Source organism: Dendroctonus ponderosae, unplaced genomic scaffold (assembly GCF_020466585.1).
Source record: "Dendroctonus ponderosae isolate FM_Combo_2020 unplaced genomic scaffold, Dpon_F_20191213v2 Dpon_F_20191213_1, whole genome shotgun sequence".
Lineage (NCBI taxonomy): Eukaryota > Metazoa > Arthropoda > Insecta > Coleoptera > Curculionidae > Dendroctonus > Dendroctonus ponderosae.
The window spans coordinates 55,708,266-55,730,607 of NW_026017110.1; the positions used below are offsets into that span (position 1 = coordinate 55,708,266).

At 33.9% G+C, this 22,342-nt stretch overlaps 2 protein-coding genes across 5 annotated transcripts; one reads left to right on the top strand and one right to left on the bottom strand.

Moving 5' to 3' along the window:
- Window positions 1–2,551: 2,551 nt before the first annotated feature.
- On the bottom strand, window positions 2,552–14,127 carry LOC109537984 (mothers against decapentaplegic homolog 4). Of its 2 annotated transcripts, XM_019905003.2 has the most exons (10): window positions 13,802–14,127; window positions 13,015–13,284; window positions 12,621–12,959; window positions 7,837–7,953; window positions 7,584–7,757; window positions 7,276–7,491; window positions 6,966–7,218; window positions 4,345–4,513; window positions 3,219–3,357; window positions 2,552–3,163 (listed from the first exon to the last, which is right to left on the bottom strand). In XM_019905003.2, exons 2-10 carry the CDS (start codon window positions 13,274–13,276, stop codon window positions 2,952–2,954), a joined length of 1,881 nt encoding a protein of 626 aa, XP_019760562.1. In that variant the 5' UTR covers window positions 13,277–13,284; window positions 13,802–14,127; the 3' UTR covers window positions 2,552–2,951. The 2 variants fall into 2 exon arrangements, with proteins under 2 accessions (XP_019760562.1, XP_048517613.1); XM_048661656.1 differs by lacking the exon at window positions 13,802–14,127 and having other exon boundaries at window positions 13,015–13,321.
- An 880-nt stretch (window positions 14,128–15,007) lies between these two features.
- Window positions 15,008–20,675, top strand: LOC109537991 (ADAM 17-like protease). 3 transcript variants are annotated; one of them, XM_019905010.2, is made up of 11 exons: window positions 15,008–15,230; window positions 15,287–15,526; window positions 15,845–15,966; window positions 16,026–16,334; window positions 16,836–17,030; window positions 17,572–17,710; window positions 18,599–18,834; window positions 19,160–19,362; window positions 19,419–19,657; window positions 19,712–19,827; window positions 20,201–20,675. In XM_019905010.2, the coding sequence occupies exons 1-11, from the start codon at window positions 15,173–15,175 to the stop codon at window positions 20,531–20,533; spliced, it is 2,190 nt and encodes a 729-aa protein (XP_019760569.1). In that variant the 5' UTR covers window positions 15,008–15,172; the 3' UTR covers window positions 20,534–20,675. The 3 variants fall into 3 exon arrangements, with proteins under 3 accessions (XP_019760569.1, XP_019760568.1, XP_019760570.1); XM_019905009.2 differs by lacking the exon at window positions 17,572–17,710 and adding an exon at window positions 17,248–17,395 and having other exon boundaries at window positions 15,010–15,230; XM_019905011.2 differs by lacking the exons at window positions 15,008–15,230; window positions 17,572–17,710 and adding an exon at window positions 17,248–17,395 and having other exon boundaries at window positions 15,439–15,526; window positions 15,732–15,966.
- Window positions 20,676–22,342: the final 1,667 nt, after the last annotated feature.

Consider the following 22,342-nt stretch of genomic DNA (forward strand, 5'->3'; position numbering starts at 1 on the left):
ACTTGTTAGGAATCGGTTTAAAACAAAATTCTGATCTTTGAGAGAATATGGAAATAAGAACGACCTTTACAGAAACTTAAAAAAACATTAAATTTTCTGCAAAATAGTTGGTATTTTCTCCTTGAATTAATAATATTGTACCCGTGCTAATGATTTCGATCAAAACAATTCCTTGGTCCGACGTGATCCGTCTATTTAGAACAATAAATTCAAAATTTAATAGAGACAGAATGATAATATCACCTTTCCTAAAATTATATAATTCAAAGAAATACTAACTGAAATTGATTGAAATATTTGAATATACTTTAATACGCCCCTATCGTGATATATAGACGCAGCTCATAATTGCGATATATTAAAAAATATTTAATAAATGTATTTTTTACCGATCTTAGGACATGAGCGCGTCCAGATACATTTTATAAAAATTACCAACGGTTATCAAGCATGCATCAGGTTTTATGTTATCAATGAATCTAGATGACATTTAAAATAACTCATCGTGTCTTTTATCCTTCACTCTTCACTCTAGGTCTAAAAACTGACAAATTTGTACAAACTATGCGTATAAAATTATATCCGTTATTCTAAAATAACTACTATAAACACCTACGATTTGGAGTCTTTAACGAACATACAGGACCAATTAGAACAAAACAAATTTTACAATAAAAATTCAATAAAAACGGCAATCTGAGTCCTAACACATTTTGGGGACAAGCATAGTAAAACGGTTGAGAGATCAAGCAATTTGATAAAAAGTACTATGACAAATAGCTTAGTTACAGCACTTATGTACGGTATGAGGGCTGTCCAACATGAGAGCCGCGATCTCAATTTTTGCGACTCCAGGAATATAAATGTATTAAATACCCTCAAATACCAAATATGAACAATTCTTACATTAACGGTAAAATATAAAGAATCTTCATACGAAGTCTTTTATATTGCAAGCCTCCAAATCTCAGTTTTTAAGCGGCTTTTGGGGCACTTGCAATTGGAGAGCTCCGATCTAGACTTAGACCATTTTAAAACATCCAAAACTGAAACTTTATGACAGTTCTCAAGTTTCTTTTAGCGAATCTGACTGCTTATAACTAGTCCTTAATATAATCATTCGGTAGTCCGATATTCTTAAAACAAAATATTAAATGTATTCATAATCTTAATTACAATTTAAATCAGTCGAGCATAAAGCAACTTATATTCATAAGTGGCTATACAATTATGTCACTTGAACGTACTAATAGTTAAAAAATTTATAAGAAGAGCTATCATTCTATAGATAAATGTATTTATTCGTTTTTCCGAACTGTTTGGGTGTCATGTTTATAAACTATTACGTATGCGATTGATAACACCTATTGTATAATAATGACTTTTCCGGACGAACAAATATCTTTTTGTTGTTGACGCAATCAAAAGTTAGTTTAACTAATGTGAATGCTCGACTTAATTCGTAATGTATTATTTCGCACTACAGAAATACAATTCTTAAACAGTAGTTTTATCACAGGCTAATTGTTATATTCTCTGAAACCATAGGCAAATGTAGTTTGGCTTATTTGATTAAAATTAAAATGGCACAAATTACCGGCTACCACTATTATTCACCTTGGCCAATAAACTATGAAAATAAACATAAAATTTTCGAACTTTAAGCTTACTTGTTTCATTTGTTGATTTTTAAGCTTTTTCATTGACGCAGACCGCGCACACTAACACGTTTTTCATACTTATATATACTATAGAAATTACTTTTTTGAAAAAGCGTTTTAAAAGATAAAATGAATGGGTTTTTGGTACATATGCATATGCACTAATAAAATTCCGTATATGTATTCAAAATATTCAAATGTCGAGTAAAACATTTTAAATCAACTGCATATCATTATTCACAAGTCTGACTTAGTGACTTCCCTCCATGGGTGAACCTTATTTTATAGCTTCTTCTAAATGTCTTGTTCTTGTCTTTCACACGAAAAATGTTTCGGCCTAATTTGAAAGGTAGTTTACTAACAACCGCCTAAAGTATTTACTCTGACTACACTGGATGGAGCGACTTTTTGCAATTTTGTTTTGTATCTAAAATTTATGTATTACTAAAATAAATTATAAAATAGTAAATATTTAATAACTGTTAACATTATTGAATATATTGGTAGTTCAGTTTCAAGAGCGAAAACTTCAGCGAACGATCGGAAAAACAATAAAACCGTGCATTATAAACTATATTCGAGAAAGACTTGGTTAAGGAATTATAGGGGCGTTTATGTGTGGCCTCAGAAAATCAAATATACTAATTGTTGCCAAACGGCTGTGGATATTTAAACGAATTTGCCTGCAGCGCGCAAATACTGGAACTACCAACGAGGGAGCACATTTTACAATAATTTTAATCACTGCTTTTTTATAGAATAAAAATCACTCCCATTCAGTATTCAAGAAAACTGTTCTGTCAATTTTTATGTACAACTCGGCATTTGCAAGTAAAAAATAAAAATAATTGGTAAAAATGTGTTGGTAATTAAAAATAATTGCTACGGATGCCACGGACAAATCAAAAAAAATATGTAAATATTCACAGCGGTTCGGCAACAATTAAGAAATTTTATTTTTCGCATTTCTCTAATCGAGCTTGATGCAAACTCTTATTGTTTTTCAATTCTCCATCGTTCCATGGACCACTGAATCAATTGCTGGTGAAGGGAACTTAAACGGTCTCATCATTACCAAAAAAATATGCAATTTGTCCGCCAAAAACTCACTATCCCTATTTTTTTGGAAAACGTAATTAAATGCGAATTTACTTAATATTCTTCTAGCATAGCTCCAGTGGAAAAACTTCCTTACATTGCCATTGAACAGTACACAACATATGAATTCCATCAATAAGTCGCTCTTATCCGCTGAATAAGTAATAATTGGATGCAGTAAAATATACCTGCTTATTCTATGCCCCTGGGACCATCTATAGGCATAGTATGTAAAACTTCATCTAAAAGTTGAAGAGCCCTGTGCAAGTGCACCTCAATCCAACACGGAGTTTCTTTAATAGATTGTCTAGGATAGTCTGGACCCCAGCCTTTAACAAAACTGAGTCTTAAAATGCAAAGTCTTCTTAAATCATCCACTCCGATTCCAGTGGCGGCCGATAAACCTAAAGCAGAAAGCCTGTATTTAAAAAAAAAACCGGAATCATACAATTAACATACTTATTGCTGGAGCGATTCCCCCGACAGAGTGAGGACCAGGAATGTGACCAGCAACTGCAGCGGCTTGTGCGGCAGCTGCAGCCTGTGCTGTTTGAGCCTGAGTGGTCATTTGATGATGACACTGTCTTAAGTCAAAAACCTGAAACAATTTATTTATTGTGAACATAAATCCCGATTTTATCTTATTAACATTGTTGTATTTCTAAGACAACTAGAGTTAGAGAGACAAGAAGATTAGTGAATTGAGTTTTTGGTATTTATTAGCTGCCACCGCCACTGATTCGCGCGGTTAAAACATGTAGAGTGTGTACGTTTTGCCGTGCTATTCCAAAATCACATAATAATAAAACAATAAAAATTGTATAAGTATGTATAGGCAACAGCACACTTCGTTCTTACACGATTTAAACGTACGTTCCGAACCGTTCGTTTAAAACAATCTTAAAACAAAAAAGCAATGACATTTTTTTGCTTTTTTTATGCTACCACCATGACTCAAGTCACTAGCTGAGGTTTTTCTTTTGCTTTGAAGAAACGGTTCTGAGAAATTCAAAACATAATTGAAATAGCTCGGGCTGTAGTTGAGGATGAGCGCCGACTTTTGGCTATCGATTGCGCGGAGCGTACATTTAGGGTGCCGCGGACCGCTCAGTTGATAAAGCCACGATTAGCGAAAGGGTTAAAAATACCCTTTACAACGAACAAAAATATGCAATCTTTCCTTTGTCACCTAAATTTTAAAATTCCGGGAAAATGCAGCATCACCAAAATTGATTTCTGTATTAGCAACTATCATATTCAACAACGGTGACTCATAATCAACTGGGATACTAAAAAATTAACCAAACAATTTAAATGTTAAATTTGGCTCTTGCGGATATCTCTTTGTAGAAAGAATAATTGTAAAAATTTGGCACCGGATAAGCTCTCTCGAGCTTTTGTGGGCACCACCATCAGTATTACTAATGTATGTTATAGACAATGTTACATGGTTTTCAAACAAATACTTAAAACGTAAACGCATTTACATGATTTTGCTCAGTAACAAATTAATGTATTTGTTTTAGTAAAAAGAAACAAAGTTTAAAATACGAACATATATGTAAATTAATTATGGCCAGCCTACCTTAATATATGCCAATGGATAAATTTTATGCACTGCGTCTCCTGGTTGTCTTCCAGCTTCTCTGTCTAAATAATAACTTTGAACGAAAACGGAGTGATCGCTTAGACACCGCAACCATACATCGCCTTCTCCTCTTAGGTCGAGTTGAACGCCTTTACCAATATGTAATCTACATATTAAGATAAAACAACGAAATATCAATAAAAAGTTGAAATGCAAAAATTTGCGAGGCACTTTTTAATGGTAACTGTATCGTAATTATTTATCTACACGTTAAGAAACGTACTTTCGTTCTAGTAAAAATTAAACAAAACAAGAATTTTGAAGTGACTTTTTCCCGAATTAGTCTTTGAGATGTCTTTTTATTGGAGAAGAAATGTAAAAACGACCGGGAGTTAATTAGAATATTTTGTAATCGTACAAACTTTCTTTTATTGATTGGTTGTTATTCGAGAAACATGTTACTCAAATGTCTGCGTGTTTTTACCATAATTGGGTTACAATTTCCACGGAAAATAAAAGAATTAATTTGATTTTTTTCCATTTCAATTCATTCTCGAGTAACTTTTTAAAGAAATGGTAGATTTCGCCCTCGGATCGAACAATATTTTTTATTCAAGTGAAAGACTTCACGACTGCAAAATTAAAAGGAAACTCGACTTGTTTTGAGGTTCTCTACACACCCCTGCTATGTGTCCATAAGGTTGTGAATCACCGTATATTTGACAATATCCAATGCGAAACTTAAGGTTAATTTTTAATACTTAAAATCGATTTCCAATTTTAACTCGGATTGTCAAGATCAACCTTTTATCCTGTTGCAATGGCTTTAATTGAATTTTAAAGCTTCGTTATCCCTCTATCGACCTATCTCATCGCCAGCTCATTGGAATAATTGATTTAATTTTTCGAAATTTTTGTTTCTATAGAAACATGGTCAAGTCGAAAATGCTGAAACATTTTTTCGATTCATTGGTCTGGCCAAAATCGGAAACTTATAGTTTCTCATTACGGCATTCAAAAATAATTAGCCATATCTATTAGCTATGTTTCGGTCTAACTAGAATCGATTCATCATTATTTTCTGATTTTTGGGAAGCATTTCAGTTGATCGGTACCAAAATTTACATGGATTACATGGAGTTAAATAGGGTTTTTTCTTCCACTTTACCGAATTGATTTGACATGGAGTTGATTTGTATTTGTCTCAATACTAATTAGTGTCAATTTCACCAAATTCTAATGTAATTTGACAATTTTATTCAATTTTGAAAATTTTCCCTCCATAACCGCCTTTACACACATATTTAACCACCTGTCAAGGAATAGTTGGAAAAAAGTTTGTAGTGAAACCTTGCGATTTTTCCGAAATTTTACATTTAAATTTTTTTTCACGAAAACGAGGCTTTCTATCGGAAAAAGTTATTCTTTGGTAGTCACTATCCAATGGTATTTTTTTTCAACTTTCCAGCTTTCATAGTTTTCGAGAAAATCCCTGAGTCCCCCCGAAAAAATGTAAATATCTCGATAACCAAAAGAGCTCAACTGAATCTAATCAATCCCGTCGGTCGGCCGTCTAAAGCTTCATAAAAAAGTTGGTATTCACTTTTTCACTACGATCGATAATAAGCGAGCAATTGACGATTTCCTAAAATCTTCGAAATTTTCACCAATTTTGTGATGTCAAATTTCGGTCAAATTTTGACATAAGCAATCCATTACACTTGAACTTTTTTTTTAATTCCTCCCAAGTATAGGCCCGATGACGTCCCACCAAGAATAAAGTTTTAGGAAAACTCACACTTTTAGAATGTCAATCTAATCTATCGGGAGCATATTGATAATGTACCAAAGCAGGTGCCACTAGCTCTCCGTTTGTTTGCTATAAAGATGTTTCGCTTTACACGGGCTCTTATGGGAGCGAAATTTCCATTTTGCTTTTTGAATGTCAAAAACGCCTAACAATGTCAAACTCTTTGACAGGGTGTCTTCAAAATAATTGCCTAAAAAACATTTTGACGTCGCTGTCTTGACCGATTTTTCGTTTACATTTACATTATAAAATTTTCAAAATCCCTTCATAAGTGACTAGTTCAGAGTGCGAAAATGTCCGGCTGGGTGATATACACCGGTTAATGGGGAGTTCGTTAAGTTAAATCAATATTGGTTATTAACTCAAAAACAGTTGAAAATCAATACAGAATATTTATATCGAATAGGCCTAGAATTTCACGAATAGCTGCTCGATTATGCAATAAAAAGTACGAGATTTCATTTAAAAAAAGGTAAGTTTGGTCTGTTACTTGAATTTGAGGCACCCTGTATCAATTGGTTTATCCTAAAATAAATTAGATGTCATTATCTACAACTTTTGTATGTAACATTTTTCTCGAAATTTCAAATTAGATGCAAAAACAGGGTGGCCAAAGTTCAATCAATAACCGTGTACTACCATTTCATTATAATTAATTTTATAACAATATATTGATGGGAGAAAGTCGATAAAATAAATTCAATTTTAGAAATGCTTGGCGGACCGCGTATTGCTCGTCTCTGCGTTAGACGATTAATACGCGCTTTAAAAGACCTATTCACTAATAAGAATACATTGAAATACTAACCTTGCTCTTTCACTTTGATCAGTTCGATGGACATTACTAAGAGCTCCTAAACAAAACCTGTGCCCACCAGAAGGATCAACATACCCATCTATTGTAACATTTGGACAATTTGATGGCACTTTAAATGTCTCGCCAACCTGTGTATCTAATTCGAAATAAGCCACTGAGCACCAATATTCCGGCGCGGGCTGAGCTGAAAGAAGTCCACCTAGGTTTACATCATTGCCTATTTGGTTAGACGCAGTGTGATTCCCTGAAAACACAATAATTTAAAAAGTCTTCATATTAAAGTAATGAAAAACGAACTCACAATAATTATTAAGGTGGTTTCTATTATCAGGCGGTTGCATGCTTTGAGTATATGTAAGGGTATTAGAGCCAGTCCAAGTTCCACCTGCACCGGTATAGGATTGAGGAAGCGTTGTAACAGATTGTGTATTTGCCGATCCACTACCAGCTAAAACCGTATTACTGGCCCCATTAAAGCCGTTTTGCTGGAGATGCGGAGACACTGGTGAATTGTTCGCTAAAATAAAATTGCAATTTACAATTAATAATTTGTGGTAATTTAGATATTGTCGTATGGATGTAATTGGACGGTTGGTTATATCTACGTACCTAAATTTTGTGAAATTGACTCCTGAGAGCGATCCGAACCTACTGTCGCTTGAGAGGTAGCATAAAACTGGCCAGAGTTGCTATGGGTTGGCGTACCATGCATAACTTGCGCTGATGAAACTGATTGCTGGTTACTAATAACGGTACTCGTTACTTGATTTTGGCTTTGGTGACCTGAGTTTAAAAATTAGGATCAACTCGATGAAGCTAGGTGATTGAACACAAAATAAACAAACTAAAGAAAAGTTCTTACGAGACAAATGCATATGTGGCAACCAATTAGACCTGCTTGGATCGAGTCCGCTCTCGATTTTTGGTATTGTAGAACCCAAAATACCTCTATTTGAAGGATTATACATTCCTGGATCACCTACCATGGTAATAAAAAGAAAAAAACATGCATAACTAAAAATTGTGATAATATAAATAGCACAATAAATAATTACATTTTAAAATATAAACGTAGTTGGCTGTAAAAAGTTTTCACTGTCATTTTCAACGCATATCATAATAATTGCCAGTAACTTAAAAAAACTGCATTAATATATAAATAATCGTGTCTTGTCAATCACCGTTGTTTCGTTAGACGAAATTCCATAATTCCGTTGTACCACGCATATTTACTTCTACGTCAGTTCTCGACAATATATACGAGAATTCGGAATTCAAACATAAATGGCCTAAAACTTAGGCCTGGCTAAACGAAGAAGTATTTAACTAATAATATATATCATATTAAAATGTGTTTGTAAAACACTTCAATATTAAACATTGTTGAAATAATACGAGGGCTGGTTTTCAACCAGCATGCAAAGTTTCAATGTGAACAAACTGAAGAATAATTTTGCATGAAATAAGTATGAACATAAACTTATTGTTTGTTCGAATAGTATCGAATCGATTTTGGCAGGCATCGAACGGCAGCAAGGTGGTTTAAATTATCGTAGATTAGACTGCCGTTATAACATCAGAAACCATTTAAGTTAAAGCTAAGTATTAAGCTTTATATATTGCTGGCGACTAACAGCATTTTTCGGGAACTCCCTTAAATCAGTGCATAGTGCAACAAACCATTCGGTAAGTAATAATTCTGGTAATAAAACTTGTAAGAATAACGCAACGTGCATCAATGGATGCAATAATATTAATATTAATAAAACTGAGCTGTGTACTTCAACAGTACTGATATTAAATCACCATCGAAATTTGTCTACTCATCAAAAGTCAGTGAGTCAAAGTGACTAAAAATAGTGAAATAATTTAATATTAATCTGATTGATTCAAATTGTTTTCAGTGAAAACAGAGATTTTATTTTCAAAGTTTCAAACCAAAACTAAAGTGTTGAACTAAAAACCAATATCTTAATTCAAATCTTTATTAGGCGTGTTTCCATTATTAAACAACAATCAGATAAAATGTGCCTGCAAAATCATTATATGCGGCTAAATTGGAAAATTTTAACACAATTTTATGTAAAATATATTGGCTCAGGAAAACAATTACCATAAAATATTAATGAATCGAATTAAAAAACATAAGCTGCTACTGGATCTCATAATCTAAGCAACCGTTATAAAACCTTGACTTAACTCTGAAAATATTGAAGGTATTTGGTGGATAAAATAACCGAATTACTTTAAATATAAGTATCGATATAAATTAGGTTATTTTTAATATTGATATAAACACGAAAAAACTAAATCATATTGGCATAACGAGGCTAAAACGTGGAATTTATATACAAAGCGTTATTTTGACATATTTAAGTGTTTGAATTGTTTTCCGACTGTAAACCTCTTTGTTTATTTTAATGTAAACAGAATCACTTTAATTTCATGTGCGATTCTAAATTATGTTACAATTTATGCATTGAATTTGGCAGGAAAGGAAATGCACAATTTATTGAAGTTCTTATTTCTGTTTTATGTAATAATCTTGTAGAAAACTTTTATTGATGATAGTTTGATAATCAAAACTGAATTTTTCTTCGAACGAACTCCAGGAACGTGATCGTCTTAAAACTGAAAAACTTTTAGGAATAAAAGGGTCTGATTAGTGATTGTGAATTTTTGGTTTTGCAAAATAGGCTGCAAAAAATCATATTGACTGAAAAGCAAACAGAACTGAGATCTCGGATGACAGTGTTACAGTTTAAGGTACCCAGGGGCGCTGCTGACCACTTCAGCACTCAGGGAAAAATATAAAAATGCCGCCCACATTTTTCTCCTGGTTTGCAAAATTAAGCTTAAAAGAAAATATAGTCTGGTAGTTGAGGTAGCAAAGAATGTACAACCATCACTTGCTTTTTTCCTTGTACATATTAAAAACGAGCCTCTTGAGGCACCATTAGAACTGCTGAGGAGCAACCACCTGTGTGTCTAGAGAAATTGTTTGATTTTAGGTTATCAAGAATCGAATAATTCTTACCAAAAGTTTAATTAACTAAATTTCAATAAGATACTTACATGGCTTTAATTACGCCCTGTACATGGTGTTTTCTCATAAGTTGACACCTCCCTAGATCGTGACCAACACAAAAGATGTTTAATTTTACTCAATTTTTTAAATCTCAATTTAAAATAAAAAAATAAAACACGGAAATGTCAAAATTTGTATTTTTTAATAAAACACCCTATATACTTTTAGACATACCAATAGGATTTGTTCCTGATTTCAAAAAAATATATTTTGCCCCTATTTGTATGAGCCGTTTTTCCTATATTACGTGGTAAAAATCATAAATAGCAACAAATCGAAGTAGCCTTGAAATGCGACCCCATAACGTTCGCCCGGTAGCACCTTTTTAAAATGAAAATGTTGCTATCTGGATTGGACGAGCGGATCCTATCCAATGGCCTCCAAATAGCCTCGACCTACCGCCTCTTGAATCTTTTCTCTGGGGTTATTTCAAGAATATTGTGTATGAAACTCTAGTTAGACGCCTTAAAATAGTGCATGCAATTAACGATATTAATATTAATTTTTTAAAGACAAACATTTTTGAGGCAAAGTACCCAACAAGCAGTTTGTAAAAAATTAATATTAATCATAACCAATATATTCAAAACGTTATAGATAAAATTGAAGTAGGTTATAGAGCATGCCTAGCGTTAAACGGAGGTCATATACAAAATTATTTTGTTTTTATTTATTTAGTAATAAATTCCGTTATGTTCTCTTCCTATAATAGCCCGGAAAACATTCCTAAATGTGATTTTCATTCGTGTTTTATATTTTTATTTTAAATTCAGATTTTAAAAAAATTGAGTAAAACAACTTTGGTGTTGGTCACTTTCACAAACTTTGGGGGGGGGGGGTGTCAACTTATGAGGAAACGCCCTATACTTTGCCAATCTCAGTCACAAAATATTTTATCGCAATATTTGCGGAAATTCAGGGTTCAATTCACCAAAAAGTACCCCGGAAAGGTTGCGGTATTTTCTTTATTAATCAAAGAAAGAAACGCCCGGACTCCTGTTAGGTATTTTGTTTACAAGGGACATTCCTTAACGATTTCTTTCACTTTGCAAACAGCGTTGAAATTAGAAATAAACAACGTAGCGGTGGTGGCTTGACCTCTAATTGCTTTTTTACAAAGAGCAGTAAATTATCTTATTTTCCATACAACATTCATATGCGTTATAGTCCAAAAGTGAGAACTAGCAGTCTCAAAAAGTATTATTTATTCAATTTCTCAACAAAAACTACAAACAGAAAAATGAAACTCGCTATACGAGTTAGGTTTAACAAGCTTAACAAATCCTGGCAACCCATTTAGGAAAACGTGCTGGAGGAGGCACTCAAAAACTTTGATAGTTCGAATCCTAAGATAACCTTGAGGTATCCTCGGAAACTTTTCGGAAGCAACATAGCTTTTAAGGAAAGCATACGTTTTTAGACTGTTTGTAAAGTTAACCATTTTGGAGTGACTTCTAATTTACAATAAAGGTGCATGACAAATCGACCGACTCCTTCAAAGGTCATTACGATTTTTTCTGAAAGATTTTTCGGGAATATTCCACATTCTAAAGCAAATCGGAAATATTCTATCCAGTCAAAAAGTACTGGCCCGTGAACTTACAGTTAGTACCCGCAGCCAAACTCAACACTAAATTTTGATTAAATCCAGCAACTTCAATCTTGGTTTCCTCAAAATCTCGCAGAGTAAAGTAAAGCACCTCAGTAAAAAGTCACTGGATTTGGTCATGCATGTGTATTGGAAATTTGGTACTGAAATCTGGTACTGAAATCTGAATCTGGTTTCCTCAAAATCTCGCAGAGTAAAGTAAAGCACCTCAGTAAAAAGTCACTGGATTTGGTCATGCATGTGTATTGGAAATTTAGTACTGAAATCTGAAGTGGTGCTCTTCTGTCGCAAATATCGCATTTTTCTGATGATATTGTGGCTCATTTTTCAGAATGTGAAATTATTGCAGTGGATGGAAGTGAATTTAAGCAAATTGACTTTCTCACTGCTACTGCTATTTACATACCGAAATGTGTACTATGGATGTGTAAGAACAGAACACTATTCAAAGCTGTGTATCACAATCACTATGCAACAAGAACAGCTAACTATGCAATGCCTAAGCACAGTATAAAATTGTACAAATGCGAGCCTTACTACAGCATAAAATTTTCAACAGTCTTCCGAATAGAATTAAAGAAATTGAAAATTGAAATTCATCCAAAAGGGATCGCTTTAATTGGATTATTAATTAAGTTGATTATTTCTATTATTTATAACAATTTAGTATTACTATTATTATTATTAGGGATGTTTTGAACTAGTATAGTATTTAGACCCTTGAAAAAGCAACATGTGCAGTGGACAAGCATATAATGAAGACAATTGTCTTCAAGCCTAGCCCGCGTGTTTGTTAACGTTTTATTTGCATCGGTGCTAAATCAGCTATAGAAAATATATTTGGATATTTCATGCTCTTTAACTTATCATACTCAACGTGAGACACTCCTACCAATCAATCATGTAAGCCAATTGAAATAACAAAAAGTAATGTTTAAACAAAACTTACTTGATGAAGCCTGCATTGGGGCCAAATTGAAATTTTGTTGAGGAGGATGGTGCTGTACAGTTTGAGATACCCCCATACCTAGATCTCCATCTACATCCATAGAAGCTGCTGCCACAGTTCCTGTACTGTACTCATCTTTCATTCGAGGAGCTCCAGTTTGTAAAGTAAGCCCTGAGAGATCTATTCCAGGAGAAACCACTCTTTCATAGTGATATGGATTTACACATACTGAGTCACACTTCAAATCAAAAGCAAACTGGCAGTATTTAATGTGCTTGAGTTCATTTTTGTGGAGATCTGGCCATCTCCAAATTCTGGCATAAATCACATGCGGAAAACCTGCAAAGAGTTTTCGAGGTCATTCGAGGAAAAATATGATTAAGTACCGACCCACCTTTCCGTCCAGCTACTTGTAACCTCCCATCTAATGTTCTCTGAATCGTGACACATTTGCTTGGATGAGCTCCACTAGTAGTAATCGCAGTAATTAGTGAATCAAGTTCATCTCTCTTCTCTTTCAATTTTTTTACTAATGATTCAATTGCTCTTTTAGCAAATCCTTCACATTCGCCCCCCTGTCGATGACACATCAAGCTGTGGACAATGCTAAGACAAGCATCTGCGGAAGATGGAGCGTTGGCAGCTAATCCTGCCATATTAATCACTACAGAAACATTAAAAATTAATGAAAATTAACAAAAAGGTAAAAACTAAATAATGTAATTAAACTAAATAATTAATAGGTGATAAATAAAAGAACGTTATTGATAAATGAGACAGTAAACATTGGTTAACATGTAAAATTTTTTAGGTAGTTTTAACTGAGTATTAACTACTCAGTAGCGACAAAAAAATGCCAAATTTAGTTGAACAGGTAACGGAGACGCAGCTGATTTTGTTATGATACTACGACTTTGTTGTCTATTTCAGTAGCACGTAATTAATTAATGTCTGATATTTTAAGTACGCTCAGCTAATAGTCTAGGCTCCTTTAGAAAGAATGGGCATAAAAATATGTAAGTTATTACTTGTGATTTGAATTCTGTCAGTGAAACTCACTGAATCGAACGTTTGCAAACAGTAATTTTATATTGAACAGATTGTTTCCTACAATGATTTCTTTAAATTTGAATAACTGATACGAGACTGAATACTGGATAATATATAACATATCAGCCTACCTTAAAATGATTGCAATTTAATGAATGACATAACCTTAGTTTGGATAAACTAAAAATAACAATCCTTTTAACACTGTGAACACCACCCCACGCTGCTTTAACTAATTTCAAACAACCATTTGGCCAATCAAATTATAAATATACAAACAGCAGAGTCCATTCTGTTGACAATTGAAACTCAATGAATCAATAGTTTTCTTTGACTCAAATGAACAAGACTGCACAAAATATTTTTCACTTCGTCTCACTCACATGTTCACTCGCAGTTACGGAAAAATTAGAGGCTTGGACTCATAGATAAAGACAAGTAGTGCTTGGACTGTCTGCTCTAACACGTTAGGCCGTCTTGAACTGACGTCATACTTGCCGTCTCATATCTGCTATCAGTGCTATCTCTTATCTATGGTCTGTCACACGGTTCACAGACATAACCTCTGTGATGAAGTGACCGTTGAATGTTTTGTGGTGTTTTTTAGATTTTTTTCTCCTATTTATTCGAATATTTTAGAATCTCCCTGTGCTCCCTTTAGACTCTAGTAATTAATTGTCTCTGTTTACAAACTACCATCACAGAGATCACATCTGTGACAAAGATTAGGTGGTATATTAATATACAAACATATATGTCTAAAAAAATACATACAGCATCAATTTCAATATCCATTTTATATCAAAAATATATTTTACTCTAGATTTATGAGTTATACTATGAAAGCGGCTCATGTAGTAAATACATGTTTTGCTGTCTACCCAGTACAAAAAATAATTTTCTCACCTCCAAGGTGAGGCGAACTATATTAGGCTTGTATGGTTCAGGCCTCCTTCCTTTCAGAGGGTACGGTTCAAGTTCGTATGTGATTTGAGATGGTCGCGGAGTCAGCTTGATCACCAATTAAAATATTTCACATGTTCAAAGAAACTTGTTAACAAATAATGTTCATCTATAATATTTAACATTTTATCTGGTGGAAATTTTTAACACTCTAAAAAATTGACTGATTTTCTGAAAATTTAAATATTTTTATTAATGTAATACTGACTATAAATGTAAGAGCTTTCATAGACAAGAAATTTTGAGATCATTATTTTATATATAGATTGATTAAATTAAATTTATTATTATTATTAATTTAAACCTGAAACGAAAAAAAACCTTCGAGCTTTCGCTACTAGCTAGTTTACTTATTATTCTGTCTCGGTCGGTACTTCCAATCCGTCATGACGTCAGCTGAAGTGGATTTGTTTATTATTGTGAACCGAACTGTCAGGTTTTGTTTGTAACTAACTGATTTTACTTTATTGTAATCAAAGTTTTTCTATGAATTTGAAACCCTCGCAGATATCTATGAGTAGATAATCAGTTCTAGAACTATGGGCAGACAGATGTTTTTATATATCTTGCTTTTTACGCAAGTTATTCTAGTCTATGGTATGTATTTCATTGTCATTATCCTTTGTTAGCTGATACATGTTATTTTTTTCTAGGAACAATACACAAAAATCTCAGATACTTCCAAATTATCCACGCAGATGACTTGAGTCACAAAATTATTAAACGTGGTATACAACAAAGCAATCATCCATTTAACAAAATCAGAGAAATTCGACTCAATACTCATGGAAGAGATTTTCGATTAATACTTTCCCCGAAACGAAGTATTTTACATTCTAAGTTTAAGGCTTACTCAGTAAATGGGGATGGACAGGAGACCCATGTGCCTATTGGTAATTAAATCCTTGCTTTTTGTAATTATTGATTCAACTTTTATGTGAAGTGTTGGATTCAATCAACACAGAACACAAAAAGTAAAGTACTATTCGTTATGATGGCGATTTTCATCCACGATCGATGCGACAATTCGTATCAATGATTGTACATATTGATCTATCAAAGATAAATGGAAATAATTATTATTTCCTTTACGAGTAGATTGAAATATCCGTTCTAGCCTTAGCATTAGAATAATCAGTTATGGTGCAGTTGTGTTCCCTATAGTGTAAAATAAGTAAGTAGCTAATTGTAGGAGAAACAATAAATTCTAGATCATGGCAGTTTTATGGAAGGAAGAGTATTTGGAGAGACAGATTCTCATGTAAATATGCATGTAGAAGACGGGGTAATGACAGGAAACATTCACATGCCTGATGATATATACCACATTGAGGTACCTCATAAAGAGATACATTTTTTAAACTGGTTATACCAACGCTCCATGATTTACAGCCTTCTTGGCGCCATATTCCAGGCCATGATAATAGAACAATGATTACGTACAAACAATCAGATATAAAGTTTAGTTGGGACGCTGAGAATTTGCCGGCTGATTACCCCACTCCACGCACCTGTGCTTATATTAAGGAAGGTTCTGAAATGGAGGAAAATGAAACTGCACACCATATCGAGAAAAGGCAGTTGGATCAATATGACCAATATAGATTTACCAAGACTCGCTGTCCTTTGCTTTTGGTGGCTGATTATAGGTTCTTTCAGGAAATGGGCGCTAGCAACACAAAAACCACTATAAATTATCTGGTAAGGTATATTTCTATTTCTTTTGGATATACCGGGCTGATGCATAAGATCTTGGACACGTAATAAGTGAGCATACTGAGAAAAGTAGGGCTGCCTCGTTTTTGCTGTGGAAACTCCTTTCTATTCTGGTTTGCCACCGACCGTGGGATGTATTGAAGAAGTAGCGCATATACGCATCCCCGACACTTATAACCAAACAATTATTATATAATAACATTAAAATCCGCGAAGAATTATTCTACAAAATAAGTAAAGCAATTGCAAAGCGATACCATACATAAACCCTTTTGGATAAAAAATTATAATATTTTATCCGAATTTAAATAATAATCTTATAATTCACGCATCAAGAAGCCTACGAGATTTTTGAAAAAGCCTAATCCATGCTTCAAATGGATGCGGTTAGTAGCAATATCGTGCACATGTTAGGTCTCTTTTTGCTTCAAAATTTGAATATCTCTTAGAATTTTGGATGCTTGATAGATATCTCTGAAATTTCAGATAAGCCTCATTGATAGGGTTCATAAAATATACAATGATACAATATGGCAAGATCGGCAGGAAGTAGATGGCTTCAAAGGAATGGGATTTGTAATTAAAAAAATAGTTGTTCATAGCGAACCGTCTAAAACTAAATCTCAGGAGGCTCACTATAATATGATACGTGACAAATGGGACGTTAGGAACCTTTTAGAGGTAAGCGATTTAGACTTGTCTAAAATATTTTTATTTAAATCTTCAGTTAATTCCAAATAATCACTTTAAAATTCAAAATAGAATCTTAAGTTAACTTATATTTGAATACAACATTTTGTTGGTCAGCTCTAATTATTTCTAGCAATAGTAAGCATTTATAAAATCTTATATAAAGTCATATATTTATTGTTTTGGTAATGATGTCTTCTTTTTAAAGGAGTTTTCTAGATCACGACAAGAGGAACAGTACTGCTTAGCGCACCTATTTACACACCAAACATTTAAAACTAGAAATTCTGTAGTATTAGGACTCGCTTATATAGCCTCACCAAGACAAAATTCACAAGGAGGCATTTGTAGCAATGGTTATTATTATTTTTTTATTATATGGTTTCTTATTTGTTACGTTTATTTTGGGTGGTTTTATGTAGAAGTCTGATTTATTTTCTCTTACTTGGTGGTGGGCAACTAGTTGACTCTTAATGAAAGAGATTTTCTTGCATATTTAATACATTAACTTGTTCTATTCTGCTACTTCAAGGTGTTTAGCAGGGAATTCACTCATAAGGATTTTTGCTTAGCACATCTATTTACAGACCTTAAATTTGAAGGTGGTATTTTGGGTCTTGCTTATGTGGGTTCTCCTAGAAGAAATTCGGTTGGTGGTATTTGTACTCCAGGTATATATTTGAATGCATATCAACTTTTGATTTTGATTGTGGTTGTTGTAGATTTAGTTTGTTACTTTTGAGTTTCTCCTATCCTAAATACCTCTGTTTTGCATCAAATTTGAGTTAGTTATTTTGTAATTTTTGTTTAATCGATCGTATGTCTCAAAGGTTTTGGCACAAAATTATTTCCTTCAAACTTTATCGTAGCAATAAAGCACCGAAGCTCTTATGGTTACACATTAATTCATTCAAATTAAAAAGTTTAAATAATTGAAGTATCCTGATCGAATTAATTGTTTGTAACTAAACCTTCCAACTATGAAAGTTAGCTACAAATTTGTATGTTTATGTGTATCGTGTTTAACAACTCAAAATAATTGGGGTATGATATGAATTATGACACTCCATTAAGAAAATAGCTTTTCCTAATGGGGCGTCGAGCGGTCTCTCAATTTATGATAAGTGAGCATGATAAAACGAAGCAACCAATAAATACAGTAGCAGGATTCCTTATTTAGGAAGCTCCCGATCTTCTCTACATAATGCGTTGTTTGAGAATGTTTATTTCAACCAGAAGGTGAGCGTTTTCTGTGATGCAAAATTACTATCCCAGGCATGCTCGGATTCTCGTAAAATTGTGATTGGATTTTCTCATTGTGACCCGTTGATCTTTATGTAGTGGGATTCTTCTTTTTCAAACTGCATTGTTCCGCTTGTAACTTCACCGACAAAAAGTGTTTTTTGACTTCTAAATTTATACAAGTGCTGCTCTCGGGTTTGCTCTGTCTAAAGTCACATACATTTTGTGCTCAACTTCTCAGACATGCAGGTACTATCTTGATAATTGGGGTCCAGACCAAAATAATGACCTAATGAAAACTAATAACTTTTTTTTAGAATATTTCAAAAATGGATATACTCTTTATCTTAATTCCGGATTGAGCTCAAGTAGGAATCACTATGGTCAAAGAGTGATTACTCGTGAAGCTGATTTAGTTACAGCTCATGAGTTTGGCCATAACTGGGGATCGGAACATGATCCGGACATTCCAGAGTGTTCTCCCAGCGCTAGTCAAGGGGGTTCTTATTTAATGTACACGTACAGTGTTAGTGGGTATGATGTCAATAACAAAGTAAGTATTTTTTAAATTACCGACTTTTAGGTAAAGATACCACGTTTATCTTGGGTTACCGGTGATGTTGGCGACTTCACAAGTTATAAATTAAGTTTAATTTTCAAACTTGTGCATTTAAAATATTTTGCAACATAAATAGTTATGCTGATAATCCTATATATATCCTAAGGACTTCTACCAACTATAAACTATTTCTATGAAGCGTTTTAAATAAGATCAATATCTGCTATATGAAGACAATCAAAATTATTTACTTTGAATATAGCCACAAGCATAAGCACAAGAAATCACACAGCTTAAATCAGTGCATTAATATTTGCAGAGGTTTTCCCCATGTAGTTTGAGATCTATAAGAAAAGTTCTTCAAGCTAAATCAGAAAAGTGCTTCTCTGAACCCGAGGAGAGTTTCTGTGGCAATTTAAGAGTTGAGGGTGATGAGGAATGTGATGCAGGTCTTTTAGGAACTGAAGATAATGACGCATGTTGCGACAAAGATTGTAAATTGCGCATCAAAGCTATGTGCAGGTAAATTGAAAAGATAACTAGATCTTCAGGAAGTGAAAATATGCAATAATTTCTAGCGATAAGAACTCTCCCTGTTGCCAAAATTGTCAATACATGCGGAGTGGAGTTAAATGTCGTGAAGCTCAATACGCTACTTGCGAAAAAGAATCTACATGTACCGGGCATTCATCTGAATGTCCGAAAAGTCCACCAATGTCGGATGGTACAGATTGTCAAGAGCGAGGGAAGTGTAAAGGTGGTAAATGCATTCCCTTTTGCGAAACCCAAGGCATGCAAAGCTGCATGTGTGACATCAGTACGAAAAATGATATGGTTTTTATTGACGTTTGGTTCATATTTGTGTTTTTAGTTGAGAACGCTTGCAAAAGATGTTGCAGATCGAGTATCAACGAAACTTGCTCTCCAGTGGATTCCGCTGATATTTTAGCGGATGGAACTCCTTGCATTCAAGGATTTTGCAATAGTGTAAGTGCATTTAATTTAATTAATATCGCCTTTTCTTCATATCCTCTGTCCGTTGCAAACGTTAGTCCGTGAACATCACTGCTAATTAAATTTTGTTTGTCACATTTCTGCATAAATGAACCAAACTACTGGCAATTGTTTAGCCGCGAATGTTGCCTACTTTTGACTTCAGGTTTATTATGTATCTTCCACTTGGACTATTAAGTATAATAAACGTATTTGCCATGTCTTATTATACAGTGTCTCAGAACATATGAAACAATGAACTGCTTCATCTTTACTTATTTAATATGTAGATCTTCTTTAGGCTGCTCTATTATATGCATGTTTTAGCAACAGGGAGATAGGTAATAATGTAGGTATAACATTTTAGGGAAATTGCGAAAAAACAGTGCAGGATGTTGTAGAACGCTTCTGGGATATCATTGAAGATATCAACATCAATAAAGTAATGCTCTTTCTACGAGACAATATTGTTGGTACTGTTGTGTTAATAACAGCAGTTCTTTGGATACCAGCTAGCTGTATAATTAGCTTCGTAGACAAAAAGAGGCGGAAGGAAGAACTAAAGCGAGCAGAATGGAGAAGTAAAAAAGATTTGATACATGGTTCAGAAAAAGTACGAAAAATAGTGAACCTCAGAGTGCCTAACAAAAGAGATGTTCAACTTGTCGACCATCAGTCCCCAGCAAGGTCTGCTGAATAGTCATTGCAACTTTATGTGATATTTAGTTTGTTACCCTTTAGTGATTTAAGACAGTATTTTTTATGTTTTATTAAGTGAAAGTATAAGTATTGTTTTGTTTTGTAAATATTACAAGCAATAAAACCAGTATTGACATATTGAAGTAAATAGTATTATTTGGGTGTTAGCTCAAGTAATATTTTGGTTCGGCTTGTAAATACTTGTTGTTCCTCTAAGGGCACAGTTTCAACCTCAAAATCGAATCGGATGAGTGTGGAGAAATAATCCCAACATTGTTTTTTAAAATAACTGTCTCGCGACTCTTGACTTATTAAAATTTTGGTGAATGAAGATGGCAACGTTTTCAATGCAGTAGTTACTAGTGATTGAATTGACTGAACATTGTAAATTTAAATTTTATTAATTCTAGCGTTACATCTATTAACTTCCAACTCAAAGCGCCTGATCAAAGATTCGTCCTGATTGGACATTTATTTATTATCTATGTACTGGTAGTTGAAAATAAGAAGTCAGAGTTTATTGTACATATAATCAGGGTATATATGGAAATATTACGGTTTTTGTGTTAGAGGCTATATGATACAGTTCGAACTTCGTCACCAACAAACCAAAACAAGTGAATCTCAGAAATGTGCCTTAGACAACCACAGATACTCGCCATTAGAGCATTTGAATCTATTTTCAATAACACGTGATCTTCATTAATTTGTGAATATTTAACGGTATGATTTTACGGGGAAAGTTATGGTGTTTGATTTATAAACTAAGATGGAAAAATATTTCGTTAAAAAAATGGCTTCGATACTTTTAGGCTCACTTGAAGCGACCAACTTAGAAGTCAATGTTTACCAAGCCTGGATTTAAAAAAAACAGCGGGGCTTAAATTCACTGTGCTTGCACCACCAAAATTTAATTTGTGTCTCGTTTTAAAAAAGCTGGCTTAATGCGACTCCATTGTAAAACTGCGAAAAGTTGATTGACCGCGTTGCTTAACCCTAAAGCCCGTGTCCCATGCGTCCGTTTATACGATGGTACGGTGATACGAGTGTTTCTATTGGTTGGAGATCTGTCAGTTCGTACGACGGCGGACGAATTGACAGATCTCTAACCAATAGAAACACTCATATAAACGAATGCATGGGACACAGGCGCAACCCCGGATATTTTGACAGTTTTTGACTTAGTCGCGCTGTTCGAAAATTTATATTTAGTGCCGTCGATTTGTGGAACAGTTTTCTAAAATAAATTGAAGGACTATTTTGAATTAACTTTGAAAGAGTGCATTTGAAATCTTTACCAGTTGCTGCAATGCTTCTGAAAATAAGTTGACAGATTCCAATGACGCGTAAAAAAATTGAAAAAATGTCAAAGCTCGTGAGTGATAGTTGTCAGTGAACATTATTAATTAAAAAAAAATAGGTAGAAAAGCAAGAAGTAAGAATTTCCGAACAATGAAAGTGACGGTTTTAAATATAATTTCAACATCATCTGAAACATAGGCGAAAATGAAAACGGAACCGGTATCCCCCAACAAAAACAACCTGCCTGGAGGAAAATTGCTTTGGACTGTAATACAGCATAGTTGTCTTCATCTATGATACAGCATGTCCGGCTACCGAACATAAGGAACCAAGTAAGTTGCGTCTATCGCTCTTTGCTCGTCTCGATGCAAGCAGCGAAATGCATTCACGAATCATGACTAGGTTTGACTGTGGGTCTGCTCTGCATTCACCTTTTCTTCTGAAACAAAAGGCTAATACAAGAGCTCGTGTAAAATTCAAGTTGGCGTATTAGGTGGCCCTTAAGGGT